At 33.5% G+C, this 19,918-nt stretch overlaps 1 protein-coding gene across 1 annotated transcript in view; it reads left to right on the top strand.

Annotated features, from left to right (window-relative positions):
* The window catches only part of LOC126883248 (glutathione S-transferase 1-like), a 133,723-nt gene that overhangs the window by 95,711 nt on the left and 18,094 nt on the right, over window positions 1–19,918 (top strand). The window contains exon 4 of the mRNA XM_050648544.1: window positions 12,528–12,695. Coding sequence (XP_050504501.1) covers window positions 12,528–12,695 — 168 coding nt within the window. The remainder of the gene's footprint in view (window positions 1–12,527; window positions 12,696–19,918) is intronic.

Here is a 19,918-nt window from a genome sequence, read left to right as displayed (position 1 = left end):
ACCACCAATCATATTACTATTATAATAATTAATATTTATTTTCCTATTTCTAAACTTATCACTACTTAAATCTATACATTTTTTGTTAGTGTCCTGTTCACTTGCAATATCTTCTCTCCCTGTTCCTCGCATGATCCCTACGTCGTTTCTTCCGTGTGACTGTGTTAGTTTTTTGGATTCGCTATTTCCATTACCTTTTCTTCTTTCTGGTTCCATCTCCATTCCCTTCCGTCTACTGTAATTTTATTATATCCCATTTTTACTATTTTCTCTCATCTCTCTGCTTATATCTCTTAAGGCTTTCGCTTTCTGTTGCTCTCTTTTTGTGAGGTCTTCTGTAATCCATATTTGCTTATGCTTTACTTCTTTTAGCTTGCTTTTATTTCGTAGTATGGCTACTTTTTCTTCTTCATTTCCTAATTCAACTAGGCAGGTTTCTGTGCCAATTTTTTGTGCTCTCTTGATATCGGTCTTACCTAGATGGTTTTCTAGCATGTTTGTCATTTCTTGTTTTAGAGCTTTTGGATCTTCACTGTATATAATTAATCCGCTTATGATTAGGTTATTTTTTCTTTTTTCCTTGTCTAGTCTTTCCATGGATAGTCTAAGATCAGATAGATCCTCTGTTATCTTTTTGTTTTCTGCTTTGAGCATTTTATTCTCTTGTTTCAGCTCTTTCCTCTTCTTTGCCCATTCATTCTTCATATTTTCTATTTCTTGTGTTATGTTTTTTATTTCTTCGTTGTTTTGTTTTAATTCTTCTTTTACCTCCCTTATGTTGTTTCTAATCTCCTCATTTTCTTCCTTTAATTCCGTGTAATTCCTTTAATCATATAATCGAAAATAATATTTTTCGCGGCGTTCATTGAAAGTTCTACTCTTAACGGCATTTTTCGGAGTTATACTTTTCGTAGGCGGCGGCGTAATGACATCATAACCCACCGGTATAAACTTGACGGCTAACAAATTCAATACATTTTTCTTAATATATTAGTTTTTCGCTACCGTAAAGTTTAGCAGAAAAGCGTTGTTGCCAAATAAAAATCATATGTATTTACCACAGCAGTTACTAGCTACACTGTTTTCTTTGTCTTTAAAATTGTGAAACAAAGATAACTATTTGTAATATTATAAGTGTCAGTCATGTTGTCCTGTAGAAGATTATGTTTTAATAATAGAAGCTTTTTGTTTGCTTATTTTTTTTTCTTCTTCTTCTTTTATTGTCTTTGGGAGCTGAGCCCATTTAGCCAGCAACATTTTTTAAAATTAACGCCCAACTAAACCTACCATAGAATAATGCTATTAGGAACCTAATCGACCAATCATGGATAGGGAAGGGGAAGTGAAGTTGATTAAAAAATAAACTGTCGTTAAAATATAAACTAAATAAACCAAATCTAGTTTGAAAAGAATACTAAATAGATTACATTACCCAATATTATGACAGACGTCCGTTACCATTTACCATCTCACCAAATATAATAATGACATCACATCTACTCGTTACTACTTCTAGCCAATGAAATACTCGCTGTAATAGGAATGGCATGTCAAGAAAATCTGATTATTCCCTATATATTTTATTAAATTTAAAATAAGGGAAAAATTGCTTGCGAGCCATAAGGTTCCTTCTTCTTCTTCTTCTTAACTCAGGCGAGACTCGTTAGTCTCTGGCACTTGGTCATAAGACCTTTGTACCAAACCCTGTTCTTCTCCTTAAACTTTAATAAGTCGTGTGGCCTCAACGAAGGCCAACAGTTTTCTTATTGGCAGTTTTAGGATCTCTTCTGGTTCAAACCTCATTTGACCAGTGAAGTCCTGCCTTACATCACCTAGCACACTGCAATGGCATAGTATTTGTATGGCAGTTTCTTCTTCCATTTCACACTTTCTGTACCATGGTTCATTCACCTTACCTAGTTTGTATAGGTGACTTCTTAAACGGCGACGTCCAGTCACCATTTCAGTGACCGTTTTGATCTCTCGTTTATTGAGGTTCATCAAACTGTTCGAGAGTTTTTTTTATCAATATTCTTGAATATTTTTTTAGTCTGGATTTGCCCTTGAGTGGTTCTCCATTTATTTTGATGATTCTTTATCAGCCATTTCTGAACCTCGTTTTTCATAGCATCTTTAGTGATGCCACATAAAGGTTCTGGGCCTTCAAAAGTTTCTCTCGAGCCTTGTTTCGCTAACATATCTGCTCGTTCGTTCCCATGCACCCCTTTATGATCCGGCACCCATATTAAAGACACTTTATTGTCTTTTGCCAGGTTATTGGGGAGATCTTTGCAGTTTCTCACCAGTTTTGATTTGGTGACAGGGTTCTTTACAGCCAGAATAGCCGATTGGCTATCTGTGTAAATGTTGATTCTCTTAGCTTTATGGTCTTCATCAATGACTTCATCAATGCAGGCCACCAAAGCAACAACTTCAGCCTGGAAAACCGTTGTATGTTGACCTAGGCTGTAAGATTTATTATAGTTACATGTTTGCCCAGAGACTCCTGATCCAGAACCATGGGCAGTTTTAGATCCATCAGTGAACCATATTAAGTCCCCATTAATATTTGAAACTTTTTGTTCTCTAGATGGTATAATTGTGTTAATCTTCTCAGTGAAGATTAGTTCTGGTGTCATCATATCTGAGTTCATCATAAAGATGGATTCCTCAAGTATAGTCCCAGTAATGTTTGTGTGGCTATTCAATACATAATTTGGCCTCCAAGTATTGTTTGCTTTGAGTCTCAGAATGGTCATAAAGGCTACCGCCGAAATATATAATTCCAGCGGAGGGAGACCTGTGATAACCTCTAATGAAGCCGTTCCTGTACTATTTAAGGCTCCTGTTATATTTAGAAGCGTTTGTCTTTGTAAGGTGGTGAGAGTAGTCACACAAGATTGCAAAGCCGTCTTTCTCCACCAGAGTACTGACCCATAAGTGACTGTCGGTCGTATCACTGATGTGTACAACCAAAATATCACCTTTTGTTTCAATTCCCAGGTTTTACCTACAACTCGTCTGCTGTTCCAGAAGAGTCGCTTAGCCCTATTGGTTATATTGGTAATATGCGTATTCCAATTGAGTATCGAATCCAGGGTTACCCCTAGATACTTAACCTCATTGGTTCTTTCCAGTACCTCTCCAAATAATTTCAGCTCACTCAGTCCAGTAAGCTTCCTCTTATTTGTAAAGGCTACCAGTTTAGTTTTAGAAGGGTTCACGGAGAGATTCTCTTTCAGACACCAGTTCTCTATGTAGTGAAGGGCATATCGCATCTGATACGCAAAAGTGCTGGGAAATTTTCCCCTAGTTACTATTACGATATCATCTGCGAAACCCTGGACCCAGATTCCTTGGGCGCTTAGTCCATGAATCAGATCATCCACAACTATGTTCCATAATGACGGTGACAATACACCGCCTTGAGGGCATCCCTTAGTTGCCCTCAGATTTATGGTATCTTCATGCGTATCTGTGGATATTATTCTGTTCTGAAGCATCTGAATAATCCACTTGCATGTTGTGTTATTGATTTTCTTCCTCACCAGTGCGCTTTGTATGGACTCGATTGAGGTATTATCAAATGCAACTTCTATATCTAAAAATGCAGCAAGAGCCATAAGGTTTGTTCCAACCCGTCACAAAAACGGTTCTTGAACGGTTACGAGTATGAGCAGTAACGAAAAATCTGTTACTGCGCATAATTATTCGATATTGCGCATGGCGTAACGATTCAAGAACGGTTTTGTATCGAGTTGGAACAAACCTTTAATTGTTTGACTTCGACCGTAGCAGTGCTAGTCCTGTCGCCAGGGGGGTACAACGGCCTCCTGTATTCAGATGGACTTACCCAAGTTTTTTTTTATATATTTTGACCTGTAGAACACGAATTTTTTGGGTAACAGTTGATCCGGATGTCGATAAGATTGTTATAAACCAAGAAGTTGAGGAATCACATAACAGCGATTTCTCGCAAAACAAAACATTTTTTTGTATTTTTTGGGCCATTCTAACCAAAAAATGTTCCTACAAATTTTTTCGTAGGATGCATAGTTTTCGAGATAAACGCGGTTGAACTTTCAAAAAACGAAAAATTGGAATTTTTGAACCCGAAAAACTTTTGATTAAAAAATAAAATAGCAATTCTGCTTACCGCATTTGAAAGTTCAAGTCAAATTATATCGGTTATTTGTATTGCTAAAAATGCATTATTTTATTGTTAAAACAAAGCTATAAACACCTAGTGCTTGAGTGATGTTTCAATGATTTCTCATTTAAAATCGAACGAGTACGTAGAGGAGGTAAAAGTACAAGCGGGGCTATTTCTAAGTAGCATGCATTAAAACGCATGTATTAGGCACGGGAAACACTATGTGTTTATAGCTTTTTTTAACAATCAAAAAATAAATTTTTAGCAATGCAAATATTCAAAACAGATATAATTTGACTTAAACTTTTAAAGGCGGTAAGCAGAATTGCTATTTTATTTTTTATTCAAACGTTATTCGGGTTCAAAAATTGCAATTTTTCGATTTTTTGAAAATTCAACCGCGTTTATCTCGAAAACTATGCATCCTACGAAAAAACTTGTAGAAACATTTTTTGGTTAGAATGACCCAAAAAATACAAAAAAATGTTTTGTTTTGCGAGAAATCGCTGTTATGTAATTCCTCAACTTCTTCGTTTATAACAATCTTATCGACATCCGGATCAACTGTTACCCAAAAAATTCGTGTTCTACGGGTCAAAATACATAAAAAAAACTTGGGTAAGTCCATCTGAATTAAGAAGGCCGTTGTACCCCCCCTGGCGACAGGACTATGCTGGACTCCCGTGAATCACCTTTATACAGGATGGGATTGAAATATAACAATTGGGACAGAGTAGGATTAGGTTTTTTGGACCAAAATATCGTTACTGGACCATATTATGTACAATACTTGACAAAATTTTGCTATGGAAGAATATAGTCTGGTAAAATTAAACAAATTTGTAGGTATGCATTCACATCAGCGACTTTTCATAATTTAAATTGGTTATCGTATGTTTATAATCAACAGAGATAATTATTAAAATTTATTCATGATAGCTGTAATTATCAGTGCCTATTTAAATGTGATTTATATTTCACACAAATGTTAATTATTATTAAAATTCATTCATGGTAGATAGTTGTAAATTATGAATAATTGTATATTTAATCCTGTATAAAACTTTATAGGTCTGGATCCCGCGTATGAAAAAAAAGTTGATTAATAGCAAGCTGAAAATTTGTTAATAGCTTAAGGGTGTCTAGTCGGATAAACTTTGATATATGGGAACACTGTAACAGGCTCAGTTTTAATTGTGGAACAGGTTAAAAATTTGGAACGGTCAGAACACGAAAATGGCACATTTATTTTGTCCGACAGAACAGACATAAACTCTCCGAACAGAGATTAAACTCTCATGCAAAAATCAGACTGCTATTTATCACCTGTCATAATTCCTGTCATTTGACATATTCTACATGTTCCACTCATTAAAACGCCAATTTGGTGATAAATAGCAGTCTGATTTTTGCATGAGAGTTTAATCTCTGTTCGGAGAGTTTAAGTCTGTTCTGTCGGACAAAATACCGTTCCAAATTTTCAACCTGTTCCACAGTTAAAACTTCCCCTGTTCCAGTGTTCCCATATATTAATGTTTGTCCGACTAGACACCCTTAAGCTAATAACAAATTTTCAGCTTGCTATTAATCAACTTTTTTTTCATACGCGGGATCCAGACCTATTAAACAAATGATACATTTTAGGTTGTAGTCTATGGAATACTTTTTATGAAGCAACATTTTTCCTAAAAATGTTTCTTTCTACACCCTGGATAGATGCTCCTATTCCATCTACAGATTACTTTTTATTGTATGTTCAGGTTACCACTACATATTTCTCTTGGTCTTCCAGTGTCATTCGTCGTTTATTTGGAGATTTTTATTTCGTGCTATTTTTACTCGTATGTGCTCCCACATTCTACTGATGTGACTGTTCCACTTCTTTTTCTATTTAGTATACAGTCGTGACGTGTATTCTTGCTCGTTCGACAGTTAAAACAGGCCACGTACTGAATCGGCATAGAGCGAGCGGCTCGGCTAAGAGCAATCAGCAGATTTTGCTATACATGGAAATAAATAAGCCACCGCGCACCGCCTACAAACGTTCGACAGTTCGACAATCCATGTATAGCAAAATCTGCCGATTGCTGTTAGCCGAGCCTATCGCTCTATGCCGATTCAGTGCGCGGCCTGATTAACGTGGAGAAAGGGCAGGCGGCTTGAGATTGAATTGTGTTATTCCGTTCTTGTGAATCTTCAACCACCTTGTCTTCTCTGGGGTTGTTGGTGTATTTTCTTGGAGTTTATTTTAGTACGTAAAGATAAGAGTAACAAGATACAAACTTTTATTTCTTTACGCATTATAGGTAACAGGAACAGGTATGGGTGACAATATCGAATATGTTGTTATACTAATTTTAAGTTTTCGCAATCGCTGTGACAAATTCTGGTTTTTCAAGTTAATATTTGAGATTTAGAAAGCTAGGAGATTTTCGGCGAGACTTTTTCTAATGACAGACTTTTTTCTTATTTTTGATTTTTGTTAATAAATAAACTGATTAGCAACGCAGAACTCGATCTGTGACGTTAATAAATGCTCACGTCACACAATAAAATATACAAAACGCGAAGAAAGATTTTATTGCACGAACACTTTGAAATTTACAGGATTGGAGACAAATCAGTTTTCAACCATAACGTGTGTAGAATACAAACCATAACGTGTGTAGAATTTTTTTGGGTTTGTAGATGACTTTAAAATGATATTGTCACTATTTTTTAGTTCCGTTCCTGGGACGACTTTATTGGAAGATAATAATTCATTCGATAACATGAAATCAACTTTAACTTAATACAATACTCTTTAGAGAAATCATAGCATGTGATTTGTCTTAAAAAAAAAATAACCACATGCAATGATGATAGTAAAATTATCCTGTTAGCGATCCCATAGTAAATCATGGGGAAATATGGAGGGAATCACTAAAATTAAATTTACTAATTAATTACTATATCTTGTGAACGACTATTAGACATTTTCTTTTACGAAACTGAGTTCTTAATTCTGTGTATTAGATTAATTCTAACTACAAATAAATGATTAGTAACGCCTATGGCTTTGTCGACGCAATAGTAGCATCAAAATTAAAAAGCTCTATACAATATTTCGACTGTATCTGTCTATTGTGTTGATCATACTGTAACAATAAAACGAGCGGTTCGTATTTATATAAGACTTTATTAATTTATTTATACAAGTTTACTTACAAACTCTAGCTTAAAAACTAACTCTATTTACAAAATTCGTTCCTATACAGGGTGCGCCAAACCTCTGGTCTTCTTTGATTACGGCTAAACTATGAGATATACAAAAAAATGTTAATAACAAAACTAATGTGCATCAAAGAGGTCTATAATTTAAAATTATTTTCAATTATACAGGGTGAGTCAGAACGACGGTGTGAACCAAAGTTGTATTTTTTTAAATGGAACACCCTGTATATTAAATCATTTTTGAATATATTATTTAAAAATATGAAAAATTTGTATAAGGTCTTATAGGCCTAAAGTTAATAATTTTCGAAATATTTACATTTTTATTGAGAAAAATGGTAATATTTATAGGGTTGTGGATTATGTTTCCAAGGAAATAAAAATTTAGGTGATAGGTCAAAGTTTTTAAAATATAGTGTTATTTTTAAATAATTTAATATTTTTTACTTTTAGCCATAAAATATACAGTGTGATCACTATTTGCAAATACAAAATTTTCTCATTTTTTTTAAATGGGACACCCTGTATATTAGTTTTGCGTTTTGTAGTAAATATTACAACCTTTCTTTTGGTATAAGGTTGTATGTACCTAGCTTGCTTCGTTTTGTAGATATTTTAAAAAAACTATAGATTTTACGTGTTTGCGGATTTTTTATTTAAAAATTTTTTTGCAAAAAAAAATAATTATAATCTGGTTTTAGAAACATACACTAAAATATAAAATATGAAAATAAAAACATAATTAAAGATTAAAATAAATCGTATGCTAGTACAATTCAATTGAATTTAATAACTTTAAATTATTTTACAAAAAATATTTTACCATATTAATGAATGCATAAATTAGTTACTAAATTAAATAAACAACCAAATTTTAAATCAACCGTAGTAATTTTTCTACTACAGCAACTTTCCTGTATCAAATTAATTGTTAGTTAAATTGTATTTAGTTAAACTTTTAATTTACCTTTTAAATTTACTTACATACATCTTGAGAATATAAAAATTATTATAAAGTATGCTTTGAAACAAATGAATGTTAAATGTATCATCCAAATTATTTATTAATATAAATAGTATTTACTGGTGTCACAAAAACTGGTATTACTTTTGTAGTTGGAAATTTTTGTAACAATTTTTTATATTTTAAATTTTAATTTTTTAACCGAAAAATTTTTGGATATGACATTTGTTTTGGGCGAAACCATTAGAAATTATTACCAGCTTTTGTGACACGAGTAGGTACATAGATACTATTTACTTCTTAATATACTTCCATAACGTTCATTTGTTTCAAAGCATACTTTATACGTTCTCAAGATGTAGGTAAATTAAAAAGTTATTAACTGATCTTACTCGTAAATACAATATAACTAACAATTAATTTGGTACAGGAAAGTTGCTGCGGTAGAAGAATTACTACGATTGATTTAAAATTTGGTTGTTTTTTTAATTTAGTAACTAATTTATGTATTCATTAATAAGGTAAAATATTTTTTGTAAAATAATTTAAAGTTATTAAATTCAATTGAATTGTACTAGCATACGATTTATTTTAATCTTTAATTACGTTTTTATTTTCATATTTTATATTTTACTGTATGTTTCTAAAACCAGATTATAATTATTTTTTTTGCAAAAAAATTTTTAAATAAAAAATCCGCAAAAACGTAAAATCTATAGTTTTTTTTTAAATATCTACAAAACGAAACATGCTAGGTACATACAACCTTATACCAAAAGAAAGGTTGTAATATTTACTACCAAACGCAAAACTAATATACAGGGTGTCCCATTTAAAAAAAATGAGAAAATTTTGTATTTGCAAATAGTGATCACACTGTATATTTTATGGCTAAAAGTAAAAAATATTAAATTATTTGAAAATAACACTATATTTTAAAAACTTTGACCTATCACCTAAATTTTTATTTCCTTGGAAACATAATCCACAACCCTATAAATATTACCATTTTTCTCAATAAAAATGTAAATATTTTGAAAATTATTAACTTTAGGCCTACAAGACCTTATACAAATTTTTCATATTTTTAAATAATATATTCAAAAATGATTTAATATACAGGGTGTTCCATTTAAAAAAATACAACTTTGGTTCATACCGTCGTTCTGACTCACCCTGTATAATTGAAAATAATTTTAAATTATAGACCTCTTTAATACACATTAGTTTTGTTATAAACATTTTTTTGTATATCTCATAATTTAGCCGTAATCAAAGAAGACCAGAGGTTTGGCGCACCCTGTATATACACCAGCCGTTATTTCTGAAAGATTCTACCCATCTCTAGTTATTGTCGCGACATTCGGTGAATTGCTCGTCTTCCGCCCCGCTGCCTGCATCGCGTCTTATCTAGAAAGATCGATGTGGCTCTGTGTGTGTGGAGATGGGACCTGTTATACGAGGGTCGGTCAAAAGTAATCTTTTGTTACAATACATTTAGCAGTGTTACTGCATGTACCACTTGCATTATAATACAATCTCCTAATTGAAAAAAATAATCCGCTGTACATAGGCACTATACTTATAGTTTATATAAAGGGTGGGTCATTAGGAACTGGATATACTCCTACCTCGTATGGAATTTTGACTGAAATATCAATTCATCATAACTTTTAACGGTAAGTTCGATGTCTCATGTTTTGGTCAAAATTACACTGCTACAATCTAGTAAACGAAAAGTCAAGTTATGTACCCAAACAACGAAAATGTCAAATTATCATAGTCTCCTAAGATTCACTTAAATTTTCACATTAATAAATGGTAAGGAGTTAATGATGAAAATTAGGACAAGAATATGCTTTTGTTGATTAACTCAAAAATAAAACCGATTATTACTGTAGCCCTTTCTTTTGAGCAAAAGTAAAATAAAATTTTGAGACTTCAATAAAACGACAATACCGATGAATCACTACACAATAATTATTATAGGGCAATGTTTTAGTATAATTCAAAACAACTTATATCTTTTGAAATTCTGAAAATTTGCTAAAATTTGTATGTATTATAATGTATAGCACTAGCTGTGGTAGCATTACTTATAAATTAAATATTTGTTCAAAAAAATTTTATTTTTGCAAGAAAAGTGATATATTTTTTTAAATCTATGGCTCACTTTGCCAAACTTTTAATTCATAATCAATTTTTTTTTAACTAAAAATTAAGTAATCGCGTAGAGAAAAATAATATGCCATTTTAATCGCCTGTTTGTTTAATTTGTAAAATATCTACTTATTAGAGTTTTCAAAAACGCTATACCAGGTAAAATGTTTACTATGAAGCAAACAAACTATTTGTTTTAAACCGGACCTGATTTTTTTCTAATTTGAATAAATCAGTTGATTATGTAGTAGTATTGTAACGGTTGGATAAAATTTGAGACACATCGAATTTACACAGCATTCAAAAGTTATAATAGAAATTTCAGTCAAAGTTTACAACTCGCCCTGTAAATTATTAAACAATGGGAGAAGGCACTGTTTAAGGATCATTTATTACTCCCTATTCGCTCTGAACTTCGCTGGTATCGCTAAATAGCAGATTACTAATGCAACTTCTGCTGGAAATTTAATGAGAAAAGTATTGCGAATAATACCAAATAATTATTGTCTATTATATGATTTTAATGAAATATATATTTTTTAAACAGTTGAAATGCTGGAATATTAGGTTGCTTTTTTCCTGCTTCAGATAGTTTTACAATTATCGTGTAGATGGCGCCAGATTAATAGATTTATTATATTATAAAATGTTAAAAAAACCAAATTTCAGTATTTAAAACGTAAGTATATTCAAGGTAAAAATATATGCGACAGCTTTGGCCAACTAATATTTTTTTATTAATGTTTTTAATTTCAATGTTTTAAATTATTCACTTTGACATTTTTGTAAAATTTCCAGCAAAAGTTCACTGGCTTGCCACTACTGGCGCTCACGAACTTTTAAATATCCCCTCTACGTACGAGCTCACAGCGGATAGACGCCTCCATACGAGATAGAAGTATCTACACTTATGACTCACTTGTGTAACACTCCTACGTAAATACAGTATATTTAGTTTTGAATTAGATATACGGCCTATAAATGGCAACAATGCGCACAATCGAGTACCAGACGGTACCACTTCCCACACTAATGCACATGATTCTCGCCGATTCTAACTCCATCCGTCTTCCGCCGTCATTCGGCGATTAAACAGCAGCGATAGTGGTCTAAGCAATGTTGCCGATTTTAGTGCTTCCTTTAGCTATCTATCATTATCATTCAACTCGAATCTATTTACTGCTGGATATAGGTCTCCCTGTCTTTTCCATGTATGTATGTCTAATTTGTGCTGTTTGCATCCAATTTTTCTCGATCCGTTTTATGTCATCAGAACATCTTGTTGGCGGACGACCTCTACTCCGATATGCTTCTTGTATTCGACAGCGAATAATACACTGGAGATCAAGACAAGACAAGAAGCTTTAGTCGGCTATACCTAATCGAAAACTAAAGTTATTGTCAAAAATGAATAACCATTTTCAATTTCGTTGCAACACGAAACCACAGCCGCATCATTATTCCAGTTCAATCAGAGAGTGCAGCAAGCACCTCTACCGGTTTCGAAACTTAATAGTTTCTCATCAGGAGGCACATCTGCTGCTCTCTCTGATCCAACTTGGACAAACCCCGGCGTGCAGTCACGGATTGCAACGAACGAAATGACAGGGATGCCCTAGCGGCAACTGCTATCAAAAAACTAAGTCTTCAATCTAATAGCACATAATACAACATCCAAAAATGTTATTCTACATCCTACCAGACTGAAAACAATGGGAACCTTCTCTGGTAACACCTCCGAGGCTTCTACAGTTTGCAAGCCATAACGGATGCTGAGACTAAGGAAGATGAGGGAATTTTACAATTTATAATTCACGTCCCATCTGCTCAGCGCGGTAAAGTTCCAACGAGAATGGTTCCCTTCGTACTCCAATCGGAGGAAACATGTAAATCAAAAATGAATAACCATTTTCAATTTCGTTGCAACACGAAACCACAGCCGCATCATTATTCCAGTTCAATCAATTTTTTTTAAACTTATTGTATATAAAATGATATTAGTTTTAATTTGGTATTAATCAGGTATATTTATTACAGTTTCCAATTATACATAAAGGTGAAACCAAAATTTATGATGAACATAGAGCATCTTTAGAAGAAGCTTTAGGATTTTTGGATGGGTTTCTCGAAGGCAATGATTTTGTAACAGGAAAACATCTAACAATTGCTGATTGCTCTTTAGTAGGTTCAGTATCCAGTATAGTGGTATGTACCAATCTATTATTTAACGTTTTGTTTACATTTTGTTGTAAATGGTTTAACCTTCCGATGACTAACCTTTTCTTCTTACACAAATGACCAACGGGGGTCAAAATGACTCCTGGTCATAAATGACAATTGACAAAAAATGAAGTCGTTTTAAGAAATAAAATGATGTAGGTATTCATAATTTTAATGTTGGTATTGTATCAGTAAATGATTAATAAACATTAGCAAAACAAATTTTTAATTACAACGGAACAAAAACAAGAAACATCATTCTGAACTTTGAACTAACGAAATTTGAAAATATATACTAATCTACGCCACTAGAGGTACATATAACAATTTTTTTAAATATTGGAATGTTCCTTGCAGACAAAATTTTTACGCTTATCGCATTTCGTGGTGAATTTTCGTAAATTTTACATCGACCACGTTTCCTGGTAGTCTAAGATAAGATACAAGGTCGAACTGCACCGATCTGTTTAGTGTATAAAAATTATTTGATATGTAATTCTTGTGTGTTAACAATTATTATAAAAAACAAGGGGTGCCCGATATAATTTTGTTCTAACTATAATTAATTAATAATTATTATTAAAAAATGACTTTTTTTTAATAAAAAAAAATTCAACCCGGGCAGATATTATTTTAAATTGGAAAAGACTGCAAGACTTGTACACACTTCTGAATAGGTCAAAACGGCAAACAGGTGTATGTTTTCAAAAAACTTTTGATAGTGTGTAAAAAATATATTTTATATCAGCTAAGTACTTTCAACACATAACGTGCCATCATCAGAGCTTCCTAAAAGGACATATTAAGATAAAAATTTTTTCCATATAAAAAAAAATGAGTGAAAAACTTACGTCCTCTTAAAATACCTTCATAGAAGAGCAATTGCTTAACAGCACAACAAAAAACATGAATACTGGGCAAAAGCCACAGATATAGGATAATAACCCTTTACAGTGAATAGAATCACATCTAAATTCTTTTATTAAATTATAAAGACAACATGGCTGAGTCAGACCATTTTGAGCCCACGTGAACAGCAGATCAGCTGAGGAAGACTGTCATTTATTAAAATGGTAAAGAAGGAACTACAATCTTATGCGACCTCTATATTCATAAATATTAATTAAAAAATTGAATATGACTAAAAAGCCATGTATAGGTTAAATGAATTTAAAGTTAAGATACTAAATTTTAAAGTTAAATTTTCAAAAGATTACTATTATTACTATTGAAGTGAAATGTTAACGTGTATATTATAAGTAATCAAAATTCTTCCAAAAACAAAACTGTTATAGTTCGACCAAGTGTAGAAGAAGTTAGATGAAATCAAACCTAGGAGAAATATCATTTGACAAGCTCAGAGTTCGAAAGCTGTTATTTAAAATTTTTTTTAAAAAATCGTATTGATTAATTCAGACAAATAACAAATATTTATTTAAAAATGAATAACCATTTTCAATTTCGTTGCAAAACGAAAATACAGCCGAACCATATTCCAGTCCAATCAGAGAGTGCTGCAAGCACCTCTACCGGTTTCGACACTTATTAGTCTCTCATCAGGAGGCACATATGCTGCTCTCCCTGATCCAACCAAAACAAACCCCAGCGTGCAGTCCCGAATTGCAACGAACGAAATGGCATAGATGCCCTAGCGGCAACTGCTAGCAAAAGACTAAGTTTTCACTCTAATGGCATACAACATATCCCACCAGAAGGAAAACAATGGGAACCTTCTCTGGTTACACCTCCGAGGCTTCTACAATTTGCAAGCCATACGGATGCTGAGACTAAGGAGGATGAGGGAATTCTACAATTTACAATTCACGTCACATCTGCTCAGCGCGGTAAAGTTCCAACGAGACTGGTTCCCTTCATACTCCACACAGAGTAAATGTAAATCAAAAATGAATAACCATTTTCAATTTCGTTGCAAAACGAAAATACAGCCGAACCATATTCCAGTCCAATCAGAGAGTGCTGCAAGCACCTCTACCGGTTTCGAAACTTATTAGTCTCTCATCAGGAGGCACATATGCTGCTCTCCCTGATCCAACCAAAACAAACCCCAGCGTGCAGTCCCGAATTGCAACGAACGAAATGGCATAGATGCCCTAGCGGCAACTGCTAGCAAAAGACTAAGTTTTCACTCTAATGGCATACAACATATCCCACCAGAATGAAAACAATGGGAACCTTCTCTGGTTACACCTCCGAGGCTTCTACAATTTGCAAGCCATACGGATGCTGAGACTAAGGAAGATGAGGGAATTCTACAATTTACAATTCACGTCACATCTGCTCAGCGCGGTAAAGTTCCAACGAGACTGGTTCCCTTCATACTCCACACAGAGTAAATGTAAATCAAAAATGAATAACCATTTTCAATTTCGTTGCAAAACGAAAATACAGCCGAACCATATTCCAGTCCAATCAGAGAGTGCTGCAAGCACCTCTACCGGTTTCGAAACTTATTAGTCTCTCATCAGGAGGCACATATGCTGCTCTCCCTGATCCAACCAAAACAAACCCCAGCGTGCAGTCCCGAATTGCAACGAACGAAATGGCATAGATGCCCTAGCGGCAACTGCTAGCAAAAGACTAAGTTTTCACTCTAATGGCATACAACATATCCCACCAGAATGAAAACAATGGGAACCTTCTCTGGTTACACCTCCGAGGCTTCTACAATTTGCAAGCCATACGGATGCTGAGACTAAGGAAGATGAGGGAATTCTACAATTTACAATTCACGTCACATCTGCTCAGCGCGGTAAAGTTCCAACGAGACTGGTTCCCTTCATACTCCACACAGAGTAAATGTAAATCAAAAATGAATAACCATTTTCAATTTCGTTGCAAAACGAAAATACAGCCGAACCATATTCCAGTCCAATCAGAGAGTGCTGCAAGCACCTCTACCGGTTTCGAAACTTATTAGTCTCTCATCAGGAGGCACATATGCTGCTCTCCCTGATCCAACCAAAACAAACCCCAGCGTGCAGTCCCGAATTGCAACGAACGAAATGGCATAGATGCCCTAGCGGCAACTGCTAGCAAAAGACTAAGTTTTCACTCTAATGGCATACAACATATCCCACCAGAATGAAAACAATGGGAACCTTCTCTGGTTACACCTCCGAGGAGCTTGCAGCACTCTCTGATTGGACTGGAATATGGTTCGGCTGTATTTTCGTTTTGCAACGAAATTGAAAATGGTTATTCATTTTTGATTTACATTTACTCTGTGTGGAGTATGAAGGGAACCAGTCTCGTTGGAACTTTACCGCGCTGAGCAGATGTGACGTGAATTGTAAATTGTAGAATTCCCTCATCTTCCTTAGTCTCAGCATCCGTATGGCTTGCAAATTGTAGAAGCCTCGGAGGTGTAACCAGAGAAGGTTCCCATTGTTTTCATTCTGGTGGGATATGTTGTATGCCATTAGAGTGAAAACTTAGTCTTTTGCTAGCAGTTGCCGCTAGGGCATCTATGCCATTTCGTTCGTTGCAATTCGGGACTGCACGCTGGGGTTTGTTTTGGTTGGATCAGGGAGAGCAGCATATGTGCCTCCTGATGAGAGACTAATAAGTTTCGAAACCGGTAGAGGTGCTTGCAGCACTCTCTGATTGGACTGGAATATGGTTCGGCTGTATTTTCGTTTTGCAACGAAATTGAAAATGGTTATTCATTTTTGATTTACATTTACTCTGTGTGGAGTATGAAGGGAACCAATCTCGTTGGAACTTTACCGCGCTGAGCAGATGTGACGTGAATTGTAAATTGTAGAATTCCCTCATCTTCCTTAGTCTCAGCATCCGTATGGCTTGCAAATTGTAGAAGCCTCGGAGGTGTAACCAGAGAAGGTTCCCATTGTTTTCATTCTGGTGGGATATGTTGTATGCCATTAGAGTGAAAACTTAGTCTTTTGCTAGCAGTTGCCGCTAGGGCATCTATGCCATTTCGTTCGTTGCAATTCGGGACTGCACGCTGGGGTTTGTTTTGGTTGGATCAGGGAGAGCAGCATATGTGCCTCCTGATGAGAGACTAATAAGTTTCGAAACCGGTAGAGGTGCTTGCAGCACTCTCTGATTGGACTGGAATATGGTTCGGCTGTATTTTCGTTTTGCAACGAAATTGAAAATGGTTATTCATTTTTGATTTACATTTACTCTGTGTGGAGTATGAAGGGAACCAGTCTCGTTGGAACTTTACCGCGCTGAGCAGATGTGACGTGAATTGTAAATTGTAGAATTCCCTCATCTTCCTTAGTCTCAGCATCCGTATGGCTTGCAAATTGTAGAAGCCTCGGAGGTGTAACCAGAGAAGGTTCCCATTGTTTTCATTCTGGTGGGATAAATATTTATTTGTTTAAAAATATGTAAAAAATTAACGAAAACTCAAGAATACCTAAAAGTAATGTTCAAAAAACTTTCATAAATTGTTGGGTATACTGTATACTAAACCAAAATTATTAAAGAAATTTCTTAAAAATAGGATCAAATTTACAATTTAATTGAATCTGGGTGTTAACACAGTTTTGAGGGTTTCTTTTCATTTCTCTACTTATTTCTAGATCTTCTAGTAGATTCATTTTGGTATAGTTATTATTAGGTATGCTGTGTAAGATCCTACTATCTCTTTGTGGACTAAAGCTATGTTTCGATGCATGTAAATGATGACCAAAGCTAGATTTATCGATCTTTGACAGATGCTCTTTGATACGAGTATCCAAAGGTCGCATCGTTCTACCCACGTAAGTCACAGGGCATTCACCACATGACAATTTATAAATGCCACTTTTTGAAGTTTTTTTAATTTTGTCTTTAGTATGAGAGAAAATTGACTTGATGTTATCTTTGCATTTAAATGAAAGTTTTAAGTTAGGAATGTTATTTAAGATTTTTGCTATATTGTCTGAAGGATAACCTATGTATGATATAGATCTATACATAACTGCTGAGTTGGAGTTGTCTGGGGTCGCAATATAAGCTAGAGATATGTTTCTTTTATTCCTTAATTTGTTGAGAATGTTATCAACCAAAGTAGGGGAGTAACCGTTACTATGTGCAAGTTGTTTAATAATATCCAATTCAGAAGTAAAATTTGTATCTGATAATGGTAAGGTAAGTAAACGATGGATATAGCAATAAAAAGAAGACATCTTCTGTTGAAAAGGATGATTCGAAGATCTAGGGATAGTATGGTCAGTCTGAGTTGGTTTTCTAAAGACTGAAAAACTTAATTTGTTCTCTATTCTAGTCAATGTTAAGTCTAGAAAATTAATAGAATTGTTAGACTCTGTTTCTAAAGTGAAAGTTATGGCTGGATGTAAATTATTGAGTGAAACTAGAATATTTTCTGCATCTGAGGAATTTCCTTCTATAATAGCCAACACATCATCCACATATCTAAACCAATACAAGATTTTTTGTAAAGGATTGTGATTTGAAGAATTATTATCAAAGATATTAATCTCAAGGTTGTTAAGGAACAGATCTGCTAGAAAAGGTGATAATGGATTTCCCATTGCAAGGCCTTGTGCCTGTCTATAAATAATGTTGTTAAAAGAAAAGAAATCTTGTGATAAACAAATTTTAAGTAAACCCAATAAGTGGGAAATTGTATCTTTATTAATGTTATTGTTAATAAGTAAATTCTCCACTATAGGAATGGTTTCATCTCTTGGTACGTTCGTAAACAAATTACTAACATCAAACGAAACTAGAAAGAAATCTCTGGGTAAATTTAAAACTGACAACTTATTAACTAGATCAGTAGAATTTTTAACAGAATAATTAGGTTGCAAAGATATTGAAGATTGTAAAATGGTATTAATGAATTTAGACAGTGTCACAACTGGAGTGTTATAAAAACTAACCACTGGTCTCATAGGAACATTTGGTTTATGAATCTTTGGTAAACCATATAGTCTTGTATTTGAGGATTTGACAAAATGAAGGTTTTTTCTTTCATCTTATGTAAAAGAAGAAAATCTTTATGTTTAGATAAGGTAGCTTTTAAGTTGGTAACTAATTTATTTAAAGGGCTTCTATCTAAAATATCAAAGTTGTTATTTCTTAAAAATTCTTCAGTTTTTTGAATATAAATACTATGATGCATAATAATGAGGCAGTTACCTTTATCAGCTTTAGTAACAATAAGGTTATTCCTATTCAATTTGGTAGATATTTGTCGAATCAAATGTAGTTGTTTAAAATATTTAATTTTAATATTATTAACATTATTGTTAAATTTAATAAGATCTTTTTGTAAAGAAAGGAAACAGTTACTTTTCAAGTTGGTTTTAGAAATGTTGTCCAAAGGTAAACTTTCTATAACTGAGTCAATGTCAACTGAAAATTCTTCAACCGTTTTATTGTTGAATGGTACTAAAGTAGAGAATTTTAATCCGTTGGACAAAAAATCAAGTTCTTTATTAGAAAAGGAGCAATTTGATAAGTTAACTATACGTTTGTGAAATCTAAACTTGAAAGAACCCATCAATCTATTAGTGTCTTGACTATTACTATTATGATTATTTTTCTTTTTTAACAAATTGTGTAATTTATTGTTTAATCTATTGAATTTAGAATGTTTTATGTACTCTAGATTATCTAAATGATTGGCCATGGAATCTCTGAAATTATCAAATGACACCTCTCCTACAATATTATCATATAGTATTTTAAGTTGAACATTAATCTTATCCAATTGAGCATGATGTTTACATAGTTCTTTTTGAAGAAATTTCCTTTCTGTTTGTGATTTAAAATTTAAAGTAGCAGTGAAAGGTACCTTACATTTTGCAAAAGTTGGTGTTACTTTGAATTTGATGCATTTGTGAATGAACCAGATGTCGATGTTCAACAATTCTCTCTTCTTTGACAGTCTAAGGTATTTATTAAAGTCAACTACCATACTGTAGATAATGAATTGGAAAAGACTGCAAGACTTGTACACACTTCTGAATAGGTCAAAACGGCAAACAGGTGTATGTTTTCAAAAAACTTTTGATAGTGTGTAAAAAATATATTTTATATCAGCTAAGTACTTTCAACACATAACGTGCCATCATCAGAGCTTCCTAAAAGGACATATTAAGATAAAAATTTTTTCCATATAAAAAAATGAGTGAAAAACTTACGTCCTCTTAAGTTTTTCAGTCTTTAGAAAACCAACTCAGACTGACCATACTATCCCTAGATCTTCG

The sequence above is a fragment of the Diabrotica virgifera genome, chromosome 4 (genome assembly GCF_917563875.1).
Source record: "Diabrotica virgifera virgifera chromosome 4, PGI_DIABVI_V3a".
Classification (NCBI taxonomy): Eukaryota; Metazoa; Arthropoda; class Insecta; order Coleoptera; family Chrysomelidae; genus Diabrotica; species Diabrotica virgifera.
The sequence above is the reverse complement of the archived record's forward strand: the minus strand, read 5'-3'. Positions and strand labels throughout refer to the sequence as shown.